Source organism: Notothenia coriiceps, unplaced genomic scaffold, assembly GCF_000735185.1.
Source record: "Notothenia coriiceps isolate Sejong01 unplaced genomic scaffold, NC01 NC01_scaffold00037250, whole genome shotgun sequence".
NCBI lineage: Eukaryota > Metazoa > Chordata > Actinopteri > Perciformes > Nototheniidae > Notothenia > Notothenia coriiceps.
In genome coordinates this window covers 15257112-15277457 of record NW_011369951.1, presented here as the reverse complement: position 1 = coordinate 15277457, position 20346 = coordinate 15257112, and the positions used below count along the sequence as shown (strand labels likewise).

At 40.0% G+C, this 20346-nt stretch overlaps 2 protein-coding genes across 2 annotated transcripts in view; both read right to left on the bottom strand.

The window, feature by feature from the left end:
- ly75 (lymphocyte antigen 75) overlaps window positions 1-20346 on the bottom strand; it is a 35193-nt gene continuing 14847 nt past the window's right edge. Inside the window, exons 14-35 of the mRNA XM_010796470.1 lie at window positions 13068-13146; window positions 12713-12784; window positions 12060-12183; window positions 11740-11775; window positions 11432-11601; window positions 10109-10170; window positions 9897-9970; window positions 8959-9095; window positions 8366-8474; window positions 8022-8182; window positions 7554-7683; window positions 7034-7254; window positions 6790-6952; window positions 5953-6117; window positions 5738-5860; window positions 5037-5222; window positions 4721-4944; window positions 4377-4584; window positions 3552-3713; window positions 3347-3463; window positions 2702-2884; window positions 1-1665 (exon numbers count right to left, since the gene is read on the bottom strand). Coding sequence (XP_010794772.1) covers window positions 1490-1665; window positions 2702-2884; window positions 3347-3463; window positions 3552-3713; window positions 4377-4584; window positions 4721-4944; window positions 5037-5222; window positions 5738-5860; window positions 5953-6117; window positions 6790-6952; window positions 7034-7254; window positions 7554-7683; window positions 8022-8182; window positions 8366-8474; window positions 8959-9095; window positions 9897-9970; window positions 10109-10170; window positions 11432-11601; window positions 11740-11775; window positions 12060-12183; window positions 12713-12784; window positions 13068-13146 — 3082 coding nt within the window. The 3' untranslated portion in view covers window positions 1-1489. The remainder of the gene's footprint in view (window positions 1666-2701; window positions 2885-3346; window positions 3464-3551; window positions 3714-4376; window positions 4585-4720; window positions 4945-5036; window positions 5223-5737; window positions 5861-5952; window positions 6118-6789; window positions 6953-7033; window positions 7255-7553; window positions 7684-8021; window positions 8183-8365; window positions 8475-8958; window positions 9096-9896; window positions 9971-10108; window positions 10171-11431; window positions 11602-11739; window positions 11776-12059; window positions 12184-12712; window positions 12785-13067; window positions 13147-20346) is intronic.
- Window positions 15522-19782, bottom strand: LOC104967142 (estrogen-related receptor gamma-like). The gene is made up of 4 exons (XM_010796558.1): window positions 19761-19782; window positions 18941-19102; window positions 18386-18649; window positions 15522-15571 (listed from the first exon to the last, which is right to left on the bottom strand). The coding sequence occupies exons 1-4, from the start codon at window positions 19780-19782 to the stop codon at window positions 15522-15524; spliced, it is 498 nt and encodes a 165-aa protein (XP_010794860.1).

Below are 20346 nucleotides of genomic sequence, written 5' to 3'. Positions count from 1 at the left end.
TTTGGTGACAGGAAATTTTATTGGAAGGATAATGTACCTGATTGAGCTGATAGACCTGTTTAAGAGTGATAAGTAAAACAAAAAAAACAACCCACTTACATTTGGTTTACAACTTGATATGAAGGGTCTAACAAGCCGTATTGACGCAGTTCCACACAATAAAAAGAAAGATCAGGCTTCTGAAATTCAAAGAACTCAGAATCTTTGGTTCATTCTCAGTTATAAAACGTATTTACAAAGCATTCACAGCAAACGCCAGTGCAATTTAAATGTCTCTAAAACCCTTAACCTCATTGTGCTTAAACATAGTAGGAACATATTAAAGTGCGTTCTTGCTCAGTAGTAAGTGCATAGGGGAGTCAGATCTAAATCAACACAAACTTTATACAAACATGTCCGAGTCATTTTTAGGCAAGCCAGTGTCTACACTTACACAACTGATCAGCAGCACTACAACTTTCCCTTGAATCATTATGTATTGTCAACAAAAACACAATGTTAAGTATTATAAGACAACTGAATCAGGTAATACAGAGAAAATAACACTACCCAGTGGCTTAATGTCTCCCATCCCTTCTGAATTATGATGTTAAAAAGGCACAGTGAGTGACATTTTCAATCATACATTTTCTTACTTATTTAAAAAGGCACAATCCAATAAAAAAACAAATATAGTTTCTTGACCAGAGTGCAAGCTCTTAATCCAGATAGTTTTAACTTGATTTACTGAGGTTTGAAAAAGATAGATGTTGCTCAGGCCAATGAAGTGCAGCTTAGTAAAACAATATAGAAAACTCAAAAGCCAAGTTTCTTATCAAACATAATCACACATTTACATTTTACAATCTTTAGTTTCTTCCTTTTTGCTCATAGATCGGTATGGGGCGTACCTTTGTAGAAAACCAGCTCTCAAACGATTCAGATCTGGGCTGTATTGTGAGTATTTAAACGAAAATATAAATACAACTCCAAGTGAAAGAAAAACAGGTCTAACATAATTTTAGGTGAATTGGCCTTTAGTCTATTATTATATGAATTAACTAAAGCCACATTGGAATAGATTGAGTAATGGTATATACAGTACAGCATGTTCTGTTACTGATAGCTTGGAGTCACTTATACATCAGTGCAATGTAACCCCTGTTATAGGGCCTGAATGGGAGTGTCTTTTCTGGTTGCATATTTTAACTCCTAATCTTTGTACAATTTAAAAACAAAAACATCGCACTAATGTCAATGATCAAAATTTAACACAGCCCCAGTATGTTCATAACGCTTCACTCTTCATCAATACAATCTAAAGTATCCCAGAAAAGAGTTGAATTGGCAGATATTCACAATATATTTACAGTTTTAGACATCATTTGAGAAAGTTTGCAGGCTTAAACATGATAAATAAATAACTTAAAAAAGGGAAAGGCTGCATCTGCTTTTGCTGAATAGTACTAAAATGCACACAAGGCACATAAACACTCCCTGAGGCTGATACTTATTCAGCTTCTGTGATAATACTGGTGCTGTCTGATTCATCAAAGGTTCTCTTGTAGCGGACGGTGGAAGAGAAGTGGGCTCTTTTCTTCTTGTAGAGGATGAAGCCGATGGCTAAAAGGAGAGCGATGACGACCACGATGAAGAGACCCAACGCCACAGGAGAGCCTCCGGACTCTGAGCACGCAAAAGTGAAGTTGATCAGTCATCAATCAGTTTTCAACAAGACGTTTTTGTGTTTCCACTGAACAAAATGCCGTCATGATTCAGGTCATGCAGCTTTTATTTGAGTTTAGACTTGCTGTGTGAGTGTAAGTAGTTTAAAGGCCCCCTATTATACTATTTTTCAACAATAAATTAAAGGTCTCAGTTATATACAAAACATGTCTGAAGTGTTTGGCTCAAAATACCGAACAGATCATGCATTGTAGCATGCCATAAACCCCTCTGTTTCAAAAGTGCTGATTCTGGATCTGTAGCTTTACATGCTAATGAGCTGCTGCTGCTGGCCACGCCCCTCTGTGAATAGTGCTAGGTGATAGGGCGGCCGGTTGTTACCTTGGTTGGTTATTGGCTAATGGTTTCACAACCCCAAACACAATCACAAAGTGGCAAAATCTGATCAGCTCCTCTCAGACATGTTTTTATATACAGTAGAGTAGATGGATCAGGACAAAAAGAGAGAATATTTTTTCCTGAAACTTTCCGAATTTAGGGGACACATTTTTATGTATAAAATACATGAAAAACAAAGCCTGTCAATTAACTTATGTAAAAAATATACTTGGTCGGCTTCATATTAAAGTAATTCTGAAGCTTCAGTGAACAGACAGGTAGTTTAGCACAGAGACTGAAAAGAGTGGAAAACAGCTAGCCTGGTAAGGTAGCATTATCTGCCCACCACCACCTCTAAAGCTCAATAAAAAAACATTTAATATATTGTAGTTTATTCTTTACAAAAACTGAAGTGTGAAAAAAAATTAAAGTGTGCTATTTTTTGTGTGCTGATGTGCCACACTTTTGCTTGGCCAGGACCAGCAACCTCCTGGCTAACTTTCCTCTTGTTTCTTTGTGCCAAGTTAAGCTAACGAGCTGCCGCCTCGGGATATATTTTCACACACATTTATAATTACCATACACATATGAGAGCAGCATCTTTCTTTCTCTTAGCAAGAGAGAAAATAAGTGCATTTCCCAAAATCGCAATACCTACTTGTTTGAGTTTTGCAGACAACCCGACTGAAGCTCGTGTTGCAGCTGGCGCGGGTCCACTTTCCTTCATCTCCTGTCACCATGACGGCACAGTGGGGCTCCGACTTCTTCCCATTAACCAAAGCCTCAGACTTCCAGTTGGAGTAATCCAGAGCTGAGCCGTCCTGCCAGGACAGAGGCTGACCTGAGAGGAATAAGGGAGATGGTGGGACGTGAAGGGAGAAGGACTAGCACCGCAAATGTCCCAAATAATGTGTTTCTATGTGATGTTGAGAAGAAATATCTGACTAGACTCATTGGATATCACACGGATCAATTGAAACAACATCATTGATTTTTTTGCCACTTGGAGCAGCGTACTTTAAGATTATGATGATGTTTACATTCTTTAAATCAATACAACATTATAATTTGAAAGTGGATTGGAATCAGCTTTCACTCCCACATTAATTAACAGGTTTCTTAATACTCAGTTGACCATTTTTTGTAAGCAATGCAAAAAAGCAAAAACACAACATGCTGATTTTTTTAATGCCAGCTCGACCTAAATGATAGGCAATAGCATATAACCAGAATTGAGATATGGCCCTGTAAACTGTATTTGATGTGTCACTGTCTTTATTCCCTTTAAAGTGCTGGGGTGTACCTTGAGTATCGAGCTCCATGTCGAGCCACACTCGGCTGGTGATTAGGGGGTCATCGACCACGTGCTTCGACACAAAGTCCTTCTCCTCTTTGCTTTTGAGGGTCAGCAGTTGAGCATCTGTGAAAATAATTAAAATCAATAAGCGGACTGCAGTTGATCAGATGAATACGGATTACGACCCTTCATACACAGAACAACGTCTCACCCAGGCTCTGGCAGATGCTCCGGGCCTGCTGCATGCTGTACACGCTGAAGTTGTAGAAGCTCATGTGGAAGGCGTAGCAGTGGTCCTGGTGCTGCACCCACATGGACATGCCGTTGCTCTGAGGGCAGTGATTGGCCACCGGGGGAAACAGCTGTCTGGCTCCTGATTCATAACACAGAAACAACAACGCTCAATGCCACTATAACACAAACAAGTAGATGTTTAAAGCCTTAATATATCATAATATTGCTTTTTCCTCTGAAGGATTTCTGCAGACTAAACTATTCAACACAAATTCTGCATTCATGTAGTGTCGGAAAAAGAGTTTCAACTGGGAAAATTCATGTGAAAGTTTCTCTGAAAACTTAGTTTGAAGTTTGTTAACATTTTGATCATGACTATGCAAGGGTTAGGGTTTATTCATTCACCTGCTGTACATCAATAATAGCATTAACCCTGATAACTAGTCAGGTATATTCATATTTCATTAGTTTTAGGGAGCAGCAACAAGTCGTGGACAAAATAACATAGATCTCTTTTCATTGCTCTTTGATGTCACACTAATATTGTAAACAGATAACATGATGTTTAAACTTTGAGCAAAAAAAACTCTTTGTAGAATCAAAGAAAAAAAACTTCTTTGTAGAGTCCAACAAAAAAAACTTCTTTGGAGAGTCAAACAAAACAAACCTTTCAAATAGAAGATCATGAACATATTGAAGTCGTAAGAATGACTTGCCGATTGGCCAAATAAGACCATCTCAGTCACTTCCCTTTTCCTACATAAGAATGTGGTTCTTGTGGTAAAAGTTATTGCTGTCTTACTTTGGGAGGTGGTGGTGATGGAGGTGGTGTAGCAGATGGCTCCTTGTTGCACCGTGCTGCAGCTGGTCTTCACCCAGGCCCCAGCAGGGGTTACCATAACACAGCTGGGCTCTTGTTTGTCTGAGCTGGGGGCCTCCAGTGAGTCAGAGATGATGGCTTTGTAGTCAAATCTCGTTCCATCGGACCACTCAAAGGTTGATCCACTAACCTGAGAAAGAGAAAGAGACACTTATGTTATCCCATGAATTATTGCGCAAAACCATGTGAGATAAATCCAAATGAGATACACTTGGGATGTACTCAGTGTAAGCTATGAGAATATTTGGGTTCAGTAATGTTCTTACATCCTGGTTCGATAGGCCGATCCAGAGGGGGAATCCGTCTGTCTTGGCGATGAGCTTCACATGAGCGCTATGCTGGAGGTCGTGCACACTGGCCAGGTGGCCCCCCCGCTCACTACACTCCTCCAGAGCCTGGTGCCAGCTCATCTTAAGGGTCAGCACCTGATAGGTTAAGTTACCGTAATGTTGGAAGTCCGTGGATGACTGGTTGTACTCGTGTTTTGGTTCTTGGGAGGGAAGGATTACAAAAAATGAAAGGTCATGACGACAGAGTTGGACAGAGAAATAAAGATCATGATTTGAAGTGTTTTAAACCAACCGTTGTCCAGTTTGCAGGTCACAATGCTCCTCTGTTTGAACTCTGGGAATGATCTTTGCTTTGAGATGAGAATCCAGAAGCTGTCGACCATGAGGCCGGCCAGAAATGGTCCTTCTACTTCTGGTCTGCCATTGGCCCAGTTGGAATATTGGACAGTGGTGCCATCATACCATTTCATCTGGTTATCTAGAGCGTATCCAAACATGAATATTAACCCTTGCAATGTGACATAAATACTCACAAATGAAAAGTCACTATTAATGTCGATATAATGAATAAAAAAGAGAGACTAATAATCCTATTCAAAAGCCAACCAAAACCCTGTAACATAACCTTATGAAGAAAAACGAACCTGCCATCTGTCAATTATTGCCACTTCAGTTACACTAAGATACATTTCATATAAGTATTGTGCATCGGTACTACAACAAAGCCACCAAGCAGAAGGCTATAGCAGAACTTCAACGTCAACGAGCTCTGTGAGTGTACTGATGATTTCAGTCTCAGTTTGTGAACACACGCAAGAAATTTGATACAAAAGACAAAAAAGATCTCTCTCTGGTGTCAGCCGATACCATCTAGCTTAGGTTTAGGTTTTGAGATCTGTATTAGAGAAGAATCGTCTTCTTCTGTAACGTAACAAACTTTTTGCAGCCTTAAAAGCAACAAAGAAAAAAGACAAATGTGCATACATGACCTACCGTTTTCATCTTTGAACATCCCCAGCCAAACAAACTGGACCAAGTTTCTAAAGGGTATGAGTTGCTGCTTAATAAACTCGTTCTCCTCTGCATTTCGAATGGTTAGGATGTCTGCATCTGCATCTGGAACATAAACGCATCATCTGCTATAGAAACATTTCTCCAAACAGATCTCCAAATAACAGCGCATGCCGGATGTTGTTTGAAATTCTTACGAAGTTTTTTGCAGGTTTCCTCGATCTGTCCCTGGTTAAACTGGTCCCATCTGGTGGCGACCAGCTGGAAGGAGTAGCAGTTGTTCTTGAAGGGGATCCAGTTGGGACCATTAATCTTATGGGGGCACTTCACAGCGACATCCTCTGGTGTGGTGATGATCTCTTCTGTGACACATAAGTTGACATTTTGTTTAAGATAGTTTCAAATGATTGAACTTGCAAGAATAATGATGCATGCCAACAAGGGAAGGAAGAGATTTGAACTGGAGAGGAAGCCTGTGAAACCACAAGACTAAACAGAAAATGGTGTACATGAAGAAGAACATTTATTATGAAGAATTATGAAGTTATGAAGTCTACTAACCATCATATGTTATCAAACTTAAGAAAGATTAAATACAAAATATAACAATGGTGACAAAAAGGGATTTGAAAAAAAAGAAAGATAATTCCTACATAAAATCAGTATCCTTACTTTTTTTTTTTTCACAGAAAACCCCTTGATGTTCCATAGTTTCATATTAAAAGCCTCTATTATTCTAAAACTCCACAACTCTTTCCACAATAACGGCCAAATGTTGCTTGTGCTTTGTTTCGCCATCAGACCGAATAGGGAAGCCTATGGCTTTATTTTCTATGTTTTAAATGTTCCTTTCCAACAGACTTTGCATCCTGTTACCACAGAGGACTCCATAGCAGGGTTATAAAACAATTTGCCATAAAACTAGAGCTACAACTGGCAAAGCTACAGCATAACCTCTAAATGTTGGTACGCCACCACTAGAAGGAATTAGCTGCCATGGTGAGAAACACAGGGCATTTCAGATTTTCTCTCACCATGCGGTTTGTGGCAGATAGCACCTCCTAGCATCTCCTCACACTCGGTGGCTTTCCAGAAGCCATCGGTGTCGAGGTAGACACACGAGCCGCTGGTGACATCAGAGGACCAGCGACTGAACACGGTGTGGCTGTGGTCCGTCCAGCGGTAGTGGATTCCATCCTAAATACAAAAAAAGTACAATTTCAGTCTAATGCTGTAATGGTTGTTGTATTTACGGCAGCCCTTTGTATGCACACTCACGTCTTCACTGAAGAGGCCGATCCACATGGGTGTTTGTGCACGGCTCACATGCACAGTGAGGGTGGCCTGCAACAAGGTGTCGGCCACACTGGCCAGGTCCATTTTGTGTTTCCCGCACTGCTCTAAGGCCTCAAACCAGGTGAGATTTTGTGCGAGCAGCAGGAAGGTGTGGTTATTGACGTGGAAGGGCTCTGTTGGGACGTGGGGCCCCTCCATTTTATCTGAAATGAGTAAGCTTTGTGTTCAAAATTCATCATGTCATGTAAATTGTGCCAGTGAAATATGTTGCTCCAAAATCTTAGCTTTTTTTTTTGATGAAAGAAAATGGAGGGCAGGACATGAAGAGAATGACATGCAATGGTAGGCACTTTAACACCCTTTAAGTTGTTTAAGCCATGTTTTATTTACTGCCCTTAATAAAACGACAATCAAGAAAATCTTAAGAGGGACCTTAGTGTGCCACTGTGACTTTTTGGTTACAAAAGTAGCATTACTGTAAGTGTTTGAAGCGGGGGTTTACCTGCATAGTGCTGACAAAACGCCAGATTTTGATACTCTGTGCAGGAAGAATAGTCCCAGGTACCGAGCATGGCAGAGTTTGGGTTGTTGATCATAAACACACACAACTCCATACTCTCTTTGTCCCATCTCTGTCAAGCAAGAACAGATAAGAAAAAAACAGAGAATTGTGAATTCAAACGTGTTAAAGGTTTTTTTCTTGTGATACCACTGGCCAATGCTATCCGTAAAGAACAGGCTTCAGCAGTTTGGTAACCTCACTTGATTGTAACTGAACATCCCCATATTTTTCAATTCCAAATGTTTCCTTCGGCCTAACACACATCACTTCAATTATATCAGATGTTGTACACCTCCCCCTGGAGGCTTTATACAACTTTTTTTATAAACATACAATATTTCCCCCAAATGACCTGTGAAATTAGATCTGTTCAATTCATATTTGATTCTGCAGCTAAGGGGAACTCACGTTGACTTTTATAGACCTGTGCATGCCCAGGAGCAGGGGGTTAAAGTTGATGTAGTGAACTGGGGACTGGTCCGCCCACTCTGGGTCGTCATGTTTGATTTTCAGACCAATCCATGTCTTCTCGATGTTTCTCAAACTTGGCAAAAGGGTGGTGATGAAGTCTAAAAGGAACACATTTAGTACAACAATGCCTTGTGTTCAGTACACGATGCATTTTGGCTACATTTCTTATACAACAAGCTTTGACCTTAACCACAAATAAGAATCACGGTAATAATCATCATCTGACAGGCATGTATGGTTGTCTTGGCGATTAAACAGAAGCACAACTGAAAGCTCCTCACCTTGCTCCACCTGATCTGATATAGTCACCAGGGTTCCCTTCACCGACTGGCATTCCTCATTGGCATATCCGAACGACACAGGCTTCAAGCTTGACATCACAGTGTAGCACTACAAGACATTATTAGATTAATATGACTTTGTTATTGGACAACATGCTATTCAATGACCCTGTTTTTACTTGTCACAGAGATAATGTATCTCAAGAGACTTAAATGGAGGTTGAATAGAATTAACAAAGAGATATAGGGCAGGCAGATGCCAAGCACATTTTTGTTTTAATGTAGATCCATTTTGCTAAGATATTATTCTTAATTTGCAAACAACCCGAGTGACAAATGTGTGGAGTGTTAAATATTAGATATTGAAACTTCTATTTAACAGCACATGATTTGACACCTCTCACACTATAAAAATTGTCTGTTTTAAGCCTTTTTTAAATGTAAACTCACAATTATCAGTCTATGTTGAAAGAGTGTCCAGGCTAATTTTAGTTTGAAATAAATTCTCCTAGCTCTAATCTCGTTAGCTTTTTAGTTTTTTAACGTCATGCACTTACTAAAATGTAGATATCAAATGTGTTGAAGGATCAGACCTTATTTCTGAAAAGCTGAGATTGATTTCCGCAGGGCTGTCCTTCAGGCCGAGGCAAGAGAGGGTTTATCTCCACTGACGTGATGTTCTGTCTCTCGCACACAAAAGAAAACCGCTGACTGCAGCTGAGCTCGCGGCCTGCAGGTAAACAGGACAGTCAATGTGTACGTTAGTAAAAGAGTCTGTGGGAATGTCAGTTATCAATCAAACAACGTATGTGCATCAGAGCTCTCTGAAGGATTCCATTCAGATACAATCGTGTTAGTTTTACCGTACTTAATGATACTGATAATGATACAATTCCAGAAATATTTAATTATTTAGTAATTTCTCATGTCATAGTTGTTATCCCAGTAATCTACCAATGCCTTGTTTTTACATGTTACTCCTAACAAAAGAGCAGTCAAAATAAATCCAACTTTAATGGCCCTAAAAAATGTGTTTTCAAATATTAGGAATTTCTTAAGAACATGAAATATAGAACTTTCATTTATGTTTTCACATAGGAAACCTTTCTGTCATGGTAAGAAAGTAATTGGGGAGAATAGGATTTCTGGTTATGTTATTTTAGGGATTAGAACTGCTGGGAACTTTGTTTCTGGTTTTATGTTGACTCAATCAAGTTCTTATTAAAGTTTAAAGTTTCATACTGGTCAAGAAAACAAAGAATTTGTACATTTGCCTACTCTTATGTTTAAAGCATATCCTTGACTCCCAAAGCTGTGTGATTCTAAAACCAAACAATGACTGCCGAAATGTCTGATAAGCAGTATTATAAAACTAAGGCAAAAGTAGCTGTGACCAATATGTAAGATTATTTTAACTGATGGAAGTTTGAGTGAGTTAGAATTAGCTTTCTTACATTACAATATAGTAAATAAATAATAAAATATAACTTATCGTCCACAGCTGTCTAGAAACACTATGATGATGACTCACTTCGAAATAAGGATTCAGAACTCATGTAGGAGCATCTGCCCAGGAAAGCTTTATGATAAAAGTGAAAGGGTTGCCTAGAAACAGACAGAGTATCAGTTAGCATCAACATGACATTTCATCACATTCACACAGTGATATGTGCAGATATTCTCTTTTTATTGTGCTTGTACAATAACAGATTACTGTATGATAGTGTGACTATGCTGGCTTACGACAGTATCCATTCAGGGTCTTCCAAATCGACCCACCAGCTTTCTTTTGTAGAACTTGACAACTGTTGAAAACACACAAGCTTTACTAGCAACCCTTTTTCACTAAAAGTAAATAATGTCATCAATATAAAATATGGTATTCAACAAATATTTTGCTGCTTGTCCAAAGTTCAAGTATGTGTCAAAAACGTATTTGGGAGCCCTCCAGTGATTTAGTATTTCACTTCCATTTAGATGGAGGACTCACAAAAGACAGAATAAAAACGTCAAAATGTTCAGCTGAGGCCGAGATGTGAAATTAATTTAACAACGCTTTTAAGAAATTAGTATTTTTTTAAGAGGTTAGTTAGGAGGCAGAAGAAGAGGGTAAATTATTGTAACTATACAATAAATATCAAAACATCACCAGGGCCCAGGAGTTCAAAACTTTGAATCCCTATCTGATCGGATCAGATTTGGATATTGGGTAGTTCAAAACCAAAAAAACAGGATTAGGATCACTTTGATATCCGACCAGATCAGGAAATCCAATCCAAGCTTTAATCTGGATCAAATCTTCAAAATGGGTAGTTCAAACCGACAACACAGGATTGGGATCAATTTGATCCCAAAAAACTGGATTATCCTGATCCCAGCAGAGGGGTGGATTTCCAGTGGATTACCAGAGCAAAATGTACAGTACAATGTACAGATGGCAAAGTTTGTTGACTGAAATAATACACCACTTTTAGCCTTCATGGGAAATACATTTTATTTTTCCATTTTTGGTCACGTTTGTGGTGGCCTATTTTGTTTTCAACCAAATGTTGATGACATAAATGTTTATGGTCATAAAAGTACAAATGCAATTTAGATTAAAGTAAACATATCTTCAACAAAAAAAAAGTCCATCATCTGTCATCAGCTTTCAAAATTAAAAATATAATTACCGGTAGACATTATAGATGTCTCTGCAATGTGGTCTCCTGTCTTCCTTGTATTATCTTTCATATCCACTAGATGGCGATCGGTAGGATTAAAGCACTGATATTCAGGATCTAGTAATCTCGAAAAGTCGTAATCTGGATCAGGGTGATCCTATCCTGAATTGCTTTGAACTACAGGGACAAAATCTGTCCGATTTGGGATTTCAAAATCGGATCGGATCTGATTGAGACTAAAAGTTTTGAACTCCTGGGCCCTGGAGACCACTTAAACCACAGTTTTAGGGTTAGCTTATGCTAGGTGTCTGCAGTTGATTAGGTTTAGGGTTAGTGCCTGACAGTTGTCATAGTATCAGTACAAAAGCCACAGTTAGAAATGAGAAAACGTTTGAAAACTTACTTCGCTTATGTGCTTCCGGATCTTTCCAACAGCAGATGAGCTGCTTGGCATAGCCAGGTTACTGCCATTGCCATTGCAAAAGAGCTGTGCCTCGTCAAAAGTTAGCTTAGGCTCCTTTACAAACCAAAACTCTGCTCCATCTATGAAGATAGATGTCTCATGGTGTCCGTCTGAAAAGCACAAAAGACATGCCTCAAAACAAGGACATATCTTAGACCGTGACAATAAACATCATCATACACACAGAAATGCAAGGATGATATGATTTCATACTCTCAACACATAATCTATAAAGATTTGGTCCTTACCTGGATTGTACCAGCTCGGGGTCTTTGGTGTCTTTCCTGTCCAAGCATTAACAAAGACTGAGTTAGAGGAAGAATGTAACCGTAAACCCACAAATCAGGAAATCATGTTGAGTTCTTCGATCCCATGTGGAGAAATCGCTTTCTTAACTTTGTTATTGTGATTTAGAAACCTGTATAAATAAGTCAAATACAGTTTGGATCACAGAATTCTAGTTACATTACACATCCCTCTTGTTAAGCAGCCTTGATGAGAGGTGCCTTCACAAACAACAGCCTTTGCTTTGTGCACACTGAGGTGCTTATTATATGTGTATTCTTACCGCGGGGGATTTGGCAGACCCACTCCAGCCTGGCGTCACAGTGAAACGGCGTGGCAAAGAAGGGTATGGGGGATAAATCGTGCATCAGGAACACAATGAGGTGCTTCAAGCTGCTCCTCGATGTCTGACGAACACACAGATTGTTTGAACACATATTATCAAGAAGGAAATATACAACAAAAGCAGTTTCATATCTGTGACATGGCACATCTTGTTTTTTCGTGGACTTCAGTGATAGTTTGAGAAGAGAGTGTCTTTCCTTCTGACAACACAATCACTAACTGAGACAACCTAAAAGGCCAGATTCTGAGCAGTGAGATAAGAAACAGCTACTTTCTGTGTTAATCAGAAGGGTCAAATGAACAAGAAACACTGTTTAACTCACTGTCTTTTGGGGGATTAAGACAACATGTTGGGCATGAAATTACTGAGTCAAGAGAGGCATTTTTCAATTGTAGGCCCTCTTAAGACTCATACAAACAGCTTGAGTCACAGATTAGCTGTAAAACCAGATATTACTATACCATAACAAAACACATGCAAAAAGATAAGATAAGAAAAACATAAGCCGTGGGTGGAGAAGTGAAAATATGTTTTTCATAATACGTCCCCTTGAAAGTCTGCTTTTACCAGTAAACATCTTTGCAGCCCACCTTGAATGCAGTGCAGTCCCGACTGTATGCATCATCCTCATGGAAATCTCGTTGTAAAACATCCATAGATACCTGTTGTGAAAACATTTATACAGTGCAATGAATATAAATGTACATTTTGAGAAGTTTTAGCTCCAACATTATACACTATGACTTTTGAAAGTTTGTTTAATCCAGCACAGAATGTATTTGTTTGACATACCTATAATATTGTAAATATATCATATAATAATATTCTATTAAAAGTTTTAGGCAGGCTAAATATATTGACACAAACTGATCTGACAGGACGATACAAAAAAGAAACAGACTGGAATGCGAACAACTCAAAAAAAAAGAAGAAGTTTACACTCACAGGCTTGCCGTCGCTCCACTGCCAGGAGCGATCATTCGGGTTCCTCCTGTTCAGGCCAACCCAGAAGTACCTATTATCACTGCAACACCAGAGCAAACCAATTATTATTCACAACTCACATGGTAATAAAACATCCTTTAGAGCACTGAGAATTTTAAAAGGGATGTTGACATTTTATTTTGAGACACAGCTGTTTAATATTGACTCACTGAACAAGTGCGACATTTGATCCAGGACATGGTATGTGTTTTTTCTAACATTCAAGTGAATGTTTATGCCAACAATGAGAGGAGGTTTAGCTCTGCGGTATGTGCTTATGAAGACACACCGCATGTTTAGAATTAATCTAACTGGCAAGTCACTGTTAGGCCCTTCCAGTTTTCTTTTCATCAAGTGTGTATGCAAATTCTAACCAAATTAAAGGTCTCCCATTATGCTATTTTTAGGCATATATTATGGGACTCAGATATATAAAAAGTATATAAAAAACATGTCTATGATGTGTTTTGCTCAAAATACCAAACACAGATCATGCATTTTAGACATCCCTCATATCCTCTCTTTCAGCCCTGTTAGAGAACTGTAGGTTCGGGGTCCTTAGCTTGAAAAAAAAAAAGAGGAGGGGGAGCTAATGCCTGCTCAGAATTCTACCTGAGATGCAGCTAAATGGTGCCGTGATTAAACCCCATCATGTTCCAAACCAAGGATTATTTCTGAAACAGTATGGAGCTCAAATGCTTTTTCTCTTGCGGGTTTACCACAAGGTGAGTTCCTTTTGTTATTTCCTGCTTTTTTACACATACTCTCTCCAGTAAAGTGTTAGCGATGCTTGCTAATGTAAACACAGACAATATTTCTTCCAAAACACGTTGTGCATTGTTTCTGATAGCGACGCTTCTGATAGGGCCGTGGGTCCACATTTAAGATATTACGTCATATCGGACGCACACCTGGATCAGCCCCGATGTATCCCCGTTTCTAGATATTTGGGTACGGAGGAAAAGAGCACTTTGTGAGTTCCCTGACACACTGGGGACACATATTTACGTATAAAATACATAAAAAAGTGAATTTTGCATGATAGGTCCCATTTGAGCTAAAGGCAAACTCACCTAGGCGTAATGACATGTTGAGGTTTATTTAGTCACTTGTTAGCAACCGCTGTTTTTATGACATAAAGAAGCTATATCCTACAGTGCAATCACCAGTGTGGTACGTAGAACAAAACGTTAAAAGATCTCTGTTACCACAAACCTTATTTCAGGCTTCGAACCACAAACACATTGAAGTTGGTCTTTGCTTTCAGAAAGTAACCAAATAAGGGAACATCAAATATTAATGTTTTCTGATTTGCCTACCTCATGCTTTTTTTAATTTATTTATTTTTATTTAGTGATATAGGAGTTACAAGACCAGTGCATACACCTGCAGTGTCACATATACACAGAACACAATAGGGACATTTACAAGAATACAAGACAAATAACAAAATATATATGGAGAGAAAAAAAATGTGTGTGTGTGTGTGTGTGTGTGTGTGTGTGTGTGTGTGTGTGTGTGTGTGTGTGTGTGTGTGTGTGTGTGCCCGAGGGATTAGACAAAAAGAGAGTAATAAATGACAAAATTATAATTAAATTAAATGAGTAACAATATAATAGTCATAATATCCTAGGAAGGGGGGGGCATTTAAATAGTAGCATGACCTTGAAGAAGTAGAAAGGGGCGGTGGCTGAAATCAGATTGAGGATTATTAATTAAATGTATCAATGAATGTGTTCCAGATTGCATCAATATCTTTTTTTTTTTTTTTTATGCCGGCAGATAATTTTTCCATTGAAATGAATTTATAAGCAGTTTTTTCCAAATTGTGATATTGCTTTTGCCTATCTGAAGAACCAGCACCTTACAGTGGTAGAGAGGTTTGTGTGCCCTGATGAACCTGGGGGCTGTGTTGTCTGGAACCTTGTGTTCCTGGTAGGTTCTCGCATGGCAAATTGGTCTCAGGCAAGGGGCCAGACTAAGATTGGTTCAAAAGACCTCATGAAAGAAAAACCAAGAAGTGAGGATANCTTTAGCGGATACAACTGATATCGTCTCCGTGTGGACGGGGCCTCATACAGCACTTTTCAACACAAGGCAATTCAAAGTGCTTTACAAAAATGAATGACATTAAGAGCATAAAAAACACATTAGAAACATTAAAAAGCAAAGATAATAAAACATGAATGACAGTTACGGTTCGGTGTGAGATGTGAATAGTTCAATTAAAAGCAGCGGCAAAAAGAAAAGTCTTCAGCCTGGATTTAGAAGTAGTCAGAGAGTCTCAGCGGACCGGCAGGTTTCTGGGAGTTTGTTCCAGATATTTGGAAATACCCCACACCAGATTCTCTCATTCCTCTAGCTCTAGTCTTCCTGTGAAATTATAGTTATTTTGACACTTTTCTAACCTTTTTCTCAGTCTTTCTGGTGTGATCCGTGCCATCCCTCCCCCGGTGCCCCTGACCCTGACACAGACACATGAATACTGATATTGATTTAAAATTAGAGAGGAGAAGTTTTGGGGGGAGGGGGTCTGAGCGTATTGATCCAGAGGAGTGTTTCTGATATTGATCAGAGGCTGGGAGCTGAAGCAGCGCAGTATTGATTAGCCCCAGGGGCGCCGCCAGGGATTTTGGGCCCCATGAAAAGATAATCACATCGGTTACTTAAATGTGTGTGTTCTAAAATAGTTTGGGCCCCTGTCAGTCACGGGCCCTTAGAATCGTCCTAACTTTTCTCCCCCTTACGGCGCCCCTGATTAGCCCCAATAGCTTTTGGGGGGAGTGACATTTGGTATTTTCTAATTCTGGTGTAAACGGTTTAAATATTGGTTCTTTGTTGGCAGGATTACGGAAATACTACGAGCCCAATTGATATGAAACGTAATATAAAAAAAAACTTTTGATCTAATACATGCATTAAAAGTTTCGTTAACAATGCGATATCCGGGGTCTGTACACTCCAAGTGCCCCTTCTAGTTAATTTAATTACTTGGTCAATTATGATTTTGTTTTTGTTTCTTTTGTGTATTTAAGTGCATGAGGTACTTTACATGTGTATTTTTACCATGTCACACTACCCGCTACAGTGCTACACGTCAGAGCGAAATACTGTATTATTACTGCATTGATATGAAAGTTTGCATTTGTTGCCTTGTGATTTTACTCATGAGGATTTCCATATTAAAAGCGTAACAAAACGTCATATTTTATCATTTTGTCATATAAATGAATCATTGTTTGTCGCCCGTAATCTGACAATTCTTTACAAAACGTTCTGGTTTAAAGACAAACATCATTACATACCTAAAATCAGTCTGTAGTTTAATTAAAAGAGTACATTATCTTTACATTAAATATATATCCAATGTTCTCCTTAAAGCACTGGCTGCTCAGTTTAGATTTATTAAAACAAAAGGAGGAAACATTGCATTTGTACGGGACTATTTTCAGCGGCGGATCAATCCTCATTTGATGCTCTAGTGATTTATTTTGGACAACAATGGAAGGATTTAGCTCAAAATAGGAAACCCTTTTTATATAGAGTTGTTGTTGATGCTGTGTTTTAACAGCTGATCAATATCACTGCATTGCACACTCCTGTTGAAGCAGTGCATGCTGGGACACTTCCAGCTGAAGTCTGGTCAGTCTCCCACTGTCTGAGCCTCGGGTCAATAACGTTTATTGATAGACTCAGTTCTGGATCTATAAACTGTTAGCTGTGTGTGTGTGTGTGTGTGTGTGTGTGTGTGTGTGTGTGTGTGTGTGTGTGTGTGTGTGTGTGTGTGTGTGTGTGTGTGTGCGTGTGTGCGTGTGCGTGTGTGTGTGTGTGTGTGTTAATTCATGTATTTCAGCCTGATGTGTCTTAGACTTTTTTTCTCAGTCCATTAAATGTCCGAATATCAATATTTCACACAATAGAGGAGGATGCAAGTGTGTGTGTGTGTGTGTGTGTGTGTGTGTGTGTGTGTGTGTGTGTGTGTGTGTGTGTGTGTATATATAAACACCCACAGGCTGACCTTGACCTTTCTTTGGTTTCCCACTTGACCGTCTAGTGACCTGTGGTTAACACAGACTCTTTTTTTGAAACGCAGGTCCTGAAACACTACTACAAAATGTTATAAAACACATTGACCTCAAATATATTAAACATAACTATAAACAATAACTTAAAGGAAAGTCAAAACCTTTAAACTACTTATTGTTTAGTCTACCATCAGTACAGTCTATGAAAAGCGGTGCCTGCGAAGGGCACGAAACATCATCAGAGACTCTTCCCACCCCAACCATACACTGTTTATCCCCCTACGTGGCACCCGCTCTGGGACACGCGACCGCAGCCCCCCGGGTAGAACCAACAGGAATACGCACAGCTTCTTCCCCTCAGCAGTCAGACTGACAATGAACCCCACGCTGTCCCAGACTGCCTAGTTGTTGTTGTGTGCTGTGCTGAAGCGCAATTCTGTATTCAGTGTATTTATTATTATCTGTGTATTTATTATTATTTATACATTTCCCATCTATTTACCTTTATTTTCCGTATCATTTATTTTGTACATACTTCTGATAATTGTGTATAACTGACTGTTTTGCACTCTGGTTAGACCCTCCTTAATTTCGTTACACTGTGTTTGCATTTTTGTAATGACAATAAAGTAATCTAATCTAATCTACACACTCAAAGTAAAACGTCAGTAAATTGGACTATTTGAAAAACTGGAATCTGTGGAAGCTGTTTATTAATATAATAATAATATAATTTAATATATAGAGAGAGATGCATATAGCAGATTTATCTATGCAGCTTGAAAGAGACATGAAGAAAAGGGGACACATGTTGATGTAGAAGAGACATGAGGAAGAGGGGACACATGTTGATGTAGAAGGTGAGAAGAGCATGAGAAGAGGGGACACATGTTGATGTAGAAGAGACATGAAGAAGAGGGGACACATGTTGATGTAGAAGAGACATGGAGAAGAGGGGACACATGTTGATGTAGAAGAGACATGGAGAAGAGGGGACACATGTTGATGTAGAAGAGACATGAAGAAGAGGGGACACATGTTGATGTAGAAGAGACATGAAGAAGAGGGGANCACTGGTACACACACACACACACACACACACACACACACACACACACACACACACACACACACACACACACAATCACAACATTTTATATCTTGTATCATATATAAAATGTTGTGATTGTGTGTGTGTGTGTGTGTGTGTGTGTGTGTGTGTGTGTGTGTGTGTGTGTGTGTGTGTGTGTGTACCAGTGTTAGCGAGGGCCATGGCCTTCAGCATCACCGCCTCCTCAGGGCTCATATTCATCGCCTGATATTTGGCGCTCAAGTGTCGCAGCGCCTCGTAGAGATCGGCCAATCCCGCGGCTCGACACTGAGCCTCGTCCAATCGCAGGTTCTCGGCGAACACAAGCTCCTCCCCCTGCGACCGCCAGGCCACGCCCACAAGCAGCGCCTCCATCCAACCGCTCTGCAGCAGCAGCATCTGGTCGACCAATGAGAGCGCGGCGAAACCTGAGAGACAGAACAGGTGAGCCTGGACGTAAAAAAAAAGTTGAAAATACCCAGACGAAAAGATGACATGTCGAAAAAAGTGGGAAAGAAGACAATAGAAAAAAGTAAAAAATAACGAGTCGAAAAAAAACGAGTCGCAAAAAGTGAAAAAAATGACATTCAAAAATATGAAAGAGAACTAGAGTCAAACATTTTTGTAAAAAAACAGACCAAAAAAGGATAATCACGACATACTGTATTAACGTGTTGAAGTAATTAAAACGACCTTCTTCAGTGTGAAAGGTGACTGACCTGGGATCTGTTTGGCCCAGCCAATCAGGAGCAGCAGCTGGCGGTTCAGGAGGTCACAGAGGGTCAGCACGGTGCTCAGGCTGCTCTCATTGGTCGACTCGTCCTGAGTGGCGGACAGGGGGGCGGGTTCTGTCAGCAGCAGGTGGGAAATCACCTTGTTTCCTGATTTAAAAAGGAGCATGTGATAATTAATGAAACAGGTTTTAAAGATCTCCTATCATGCTTTTTTTAGGCATATATTATAGTTCTCAGATATATCAAAATTATATAAAAAACATGTCTATGATGTGTTTTGCTCAAAATACCAAACAGATCATGCATTTTAGACATCCCTCTTAAAAAAAGAGGGGGCGGAGCTAATGCCTGCTCAGAATTTCCCAGCAGATAGTCAGCTAAATGCTGCCGTGATGAAACTCCACATCATGTTCCAAACCACATCAAGGATTCTCTCTGAAACAGGATGGAGCTCAAACTCTCTCTCTCTCTCAGGTTTACCACAAGGTGACTTCCTTTTTATTTCCTGCTTCTTCACACACACTCTCTCCAGTACAGGTTAGCTCTGAGTGTTAGCATGCTAACGTAAACACAGACCATATTACTTCCAGAACACGTCTCATTGTTTCTGACAGCAACGTTTCTGATTGGCTCGTGGGTTTAAAGCCAGCCCACATTTTAGTAATGTGGTCATGACGCAGCAAATCTGGATCAGCTCCGTTGTTCCCCGTTTTTAGAGATGTGGGTACGGAGGCAAAGAGAGAGGGGTTTATTTCCTGACACTTTGAGAGTCTCCTGACACACCGGGGACACACCGGGGACACACCGGGGACACAACGGGGACCCATCGGGGACACACGGTGATGTAGAGAAGACATCACAAAGTGTATTCTGCACGATAGGAGACCTTTAAAAGAAATCCAGTAATTATTCCCAATAAAACCCTAATATGTGCCCCTCCCTCTGCAGGCGGGTGTGCCCCCCCTCCCCCCTCAGCGCCCTCGCCCTGCAGAGGCTCCGCCCCCCTTCCTCCGCAGCGTGGGCGGAGTTCCTGAACGCCTCGGCCAATGGGAAGATCGAGAGAGACTTCGCCCTGCTGACGCTGACGGACGGCGAGCAGAGAGAACTGTACGAGGCGGCGAGAATCATCCAGAACGCCTTCAGGAGATACAAGGTAAACACGCTAACACCACGCTAACACCATGCTAACTATCATCCAGAATGCCTTCAGGAGATAAAAGGTAAACACGCTAACACCATGCTAACTATCATCCAGAATGCCTTCAGGAGATAAAAGGTAAACACGCTAACACCATGCTAACACCATGCTAACTATCATCCAGAATGCCTTCAGGAGATAAAAGGTAAACACGCTAACACCACGCTAACACCATGCTAACTATCATCCAGAA

Coding starts and splice junctions, on each gene's coding strand:
- LOC104967142 (XM_010796558.1), bottom strand. CDS start 19,782: ATGGGTCCCCGTTGTGTCCCCG. Junction 18,650..18,940: donor CTGGGCCAAACAGATCCCAG/GTCAGTCACCTT, acceptor TCTGTCTCTCAG/GTTTCGCCGCGCTCTCATTG. Junction 15,572..18,385: donor CATGGCCCTCGCTAACACTG/GTACACACACAC, acceptor TGTCTGTGTCAG/GGTCAGGGGCACCGGGGGAG.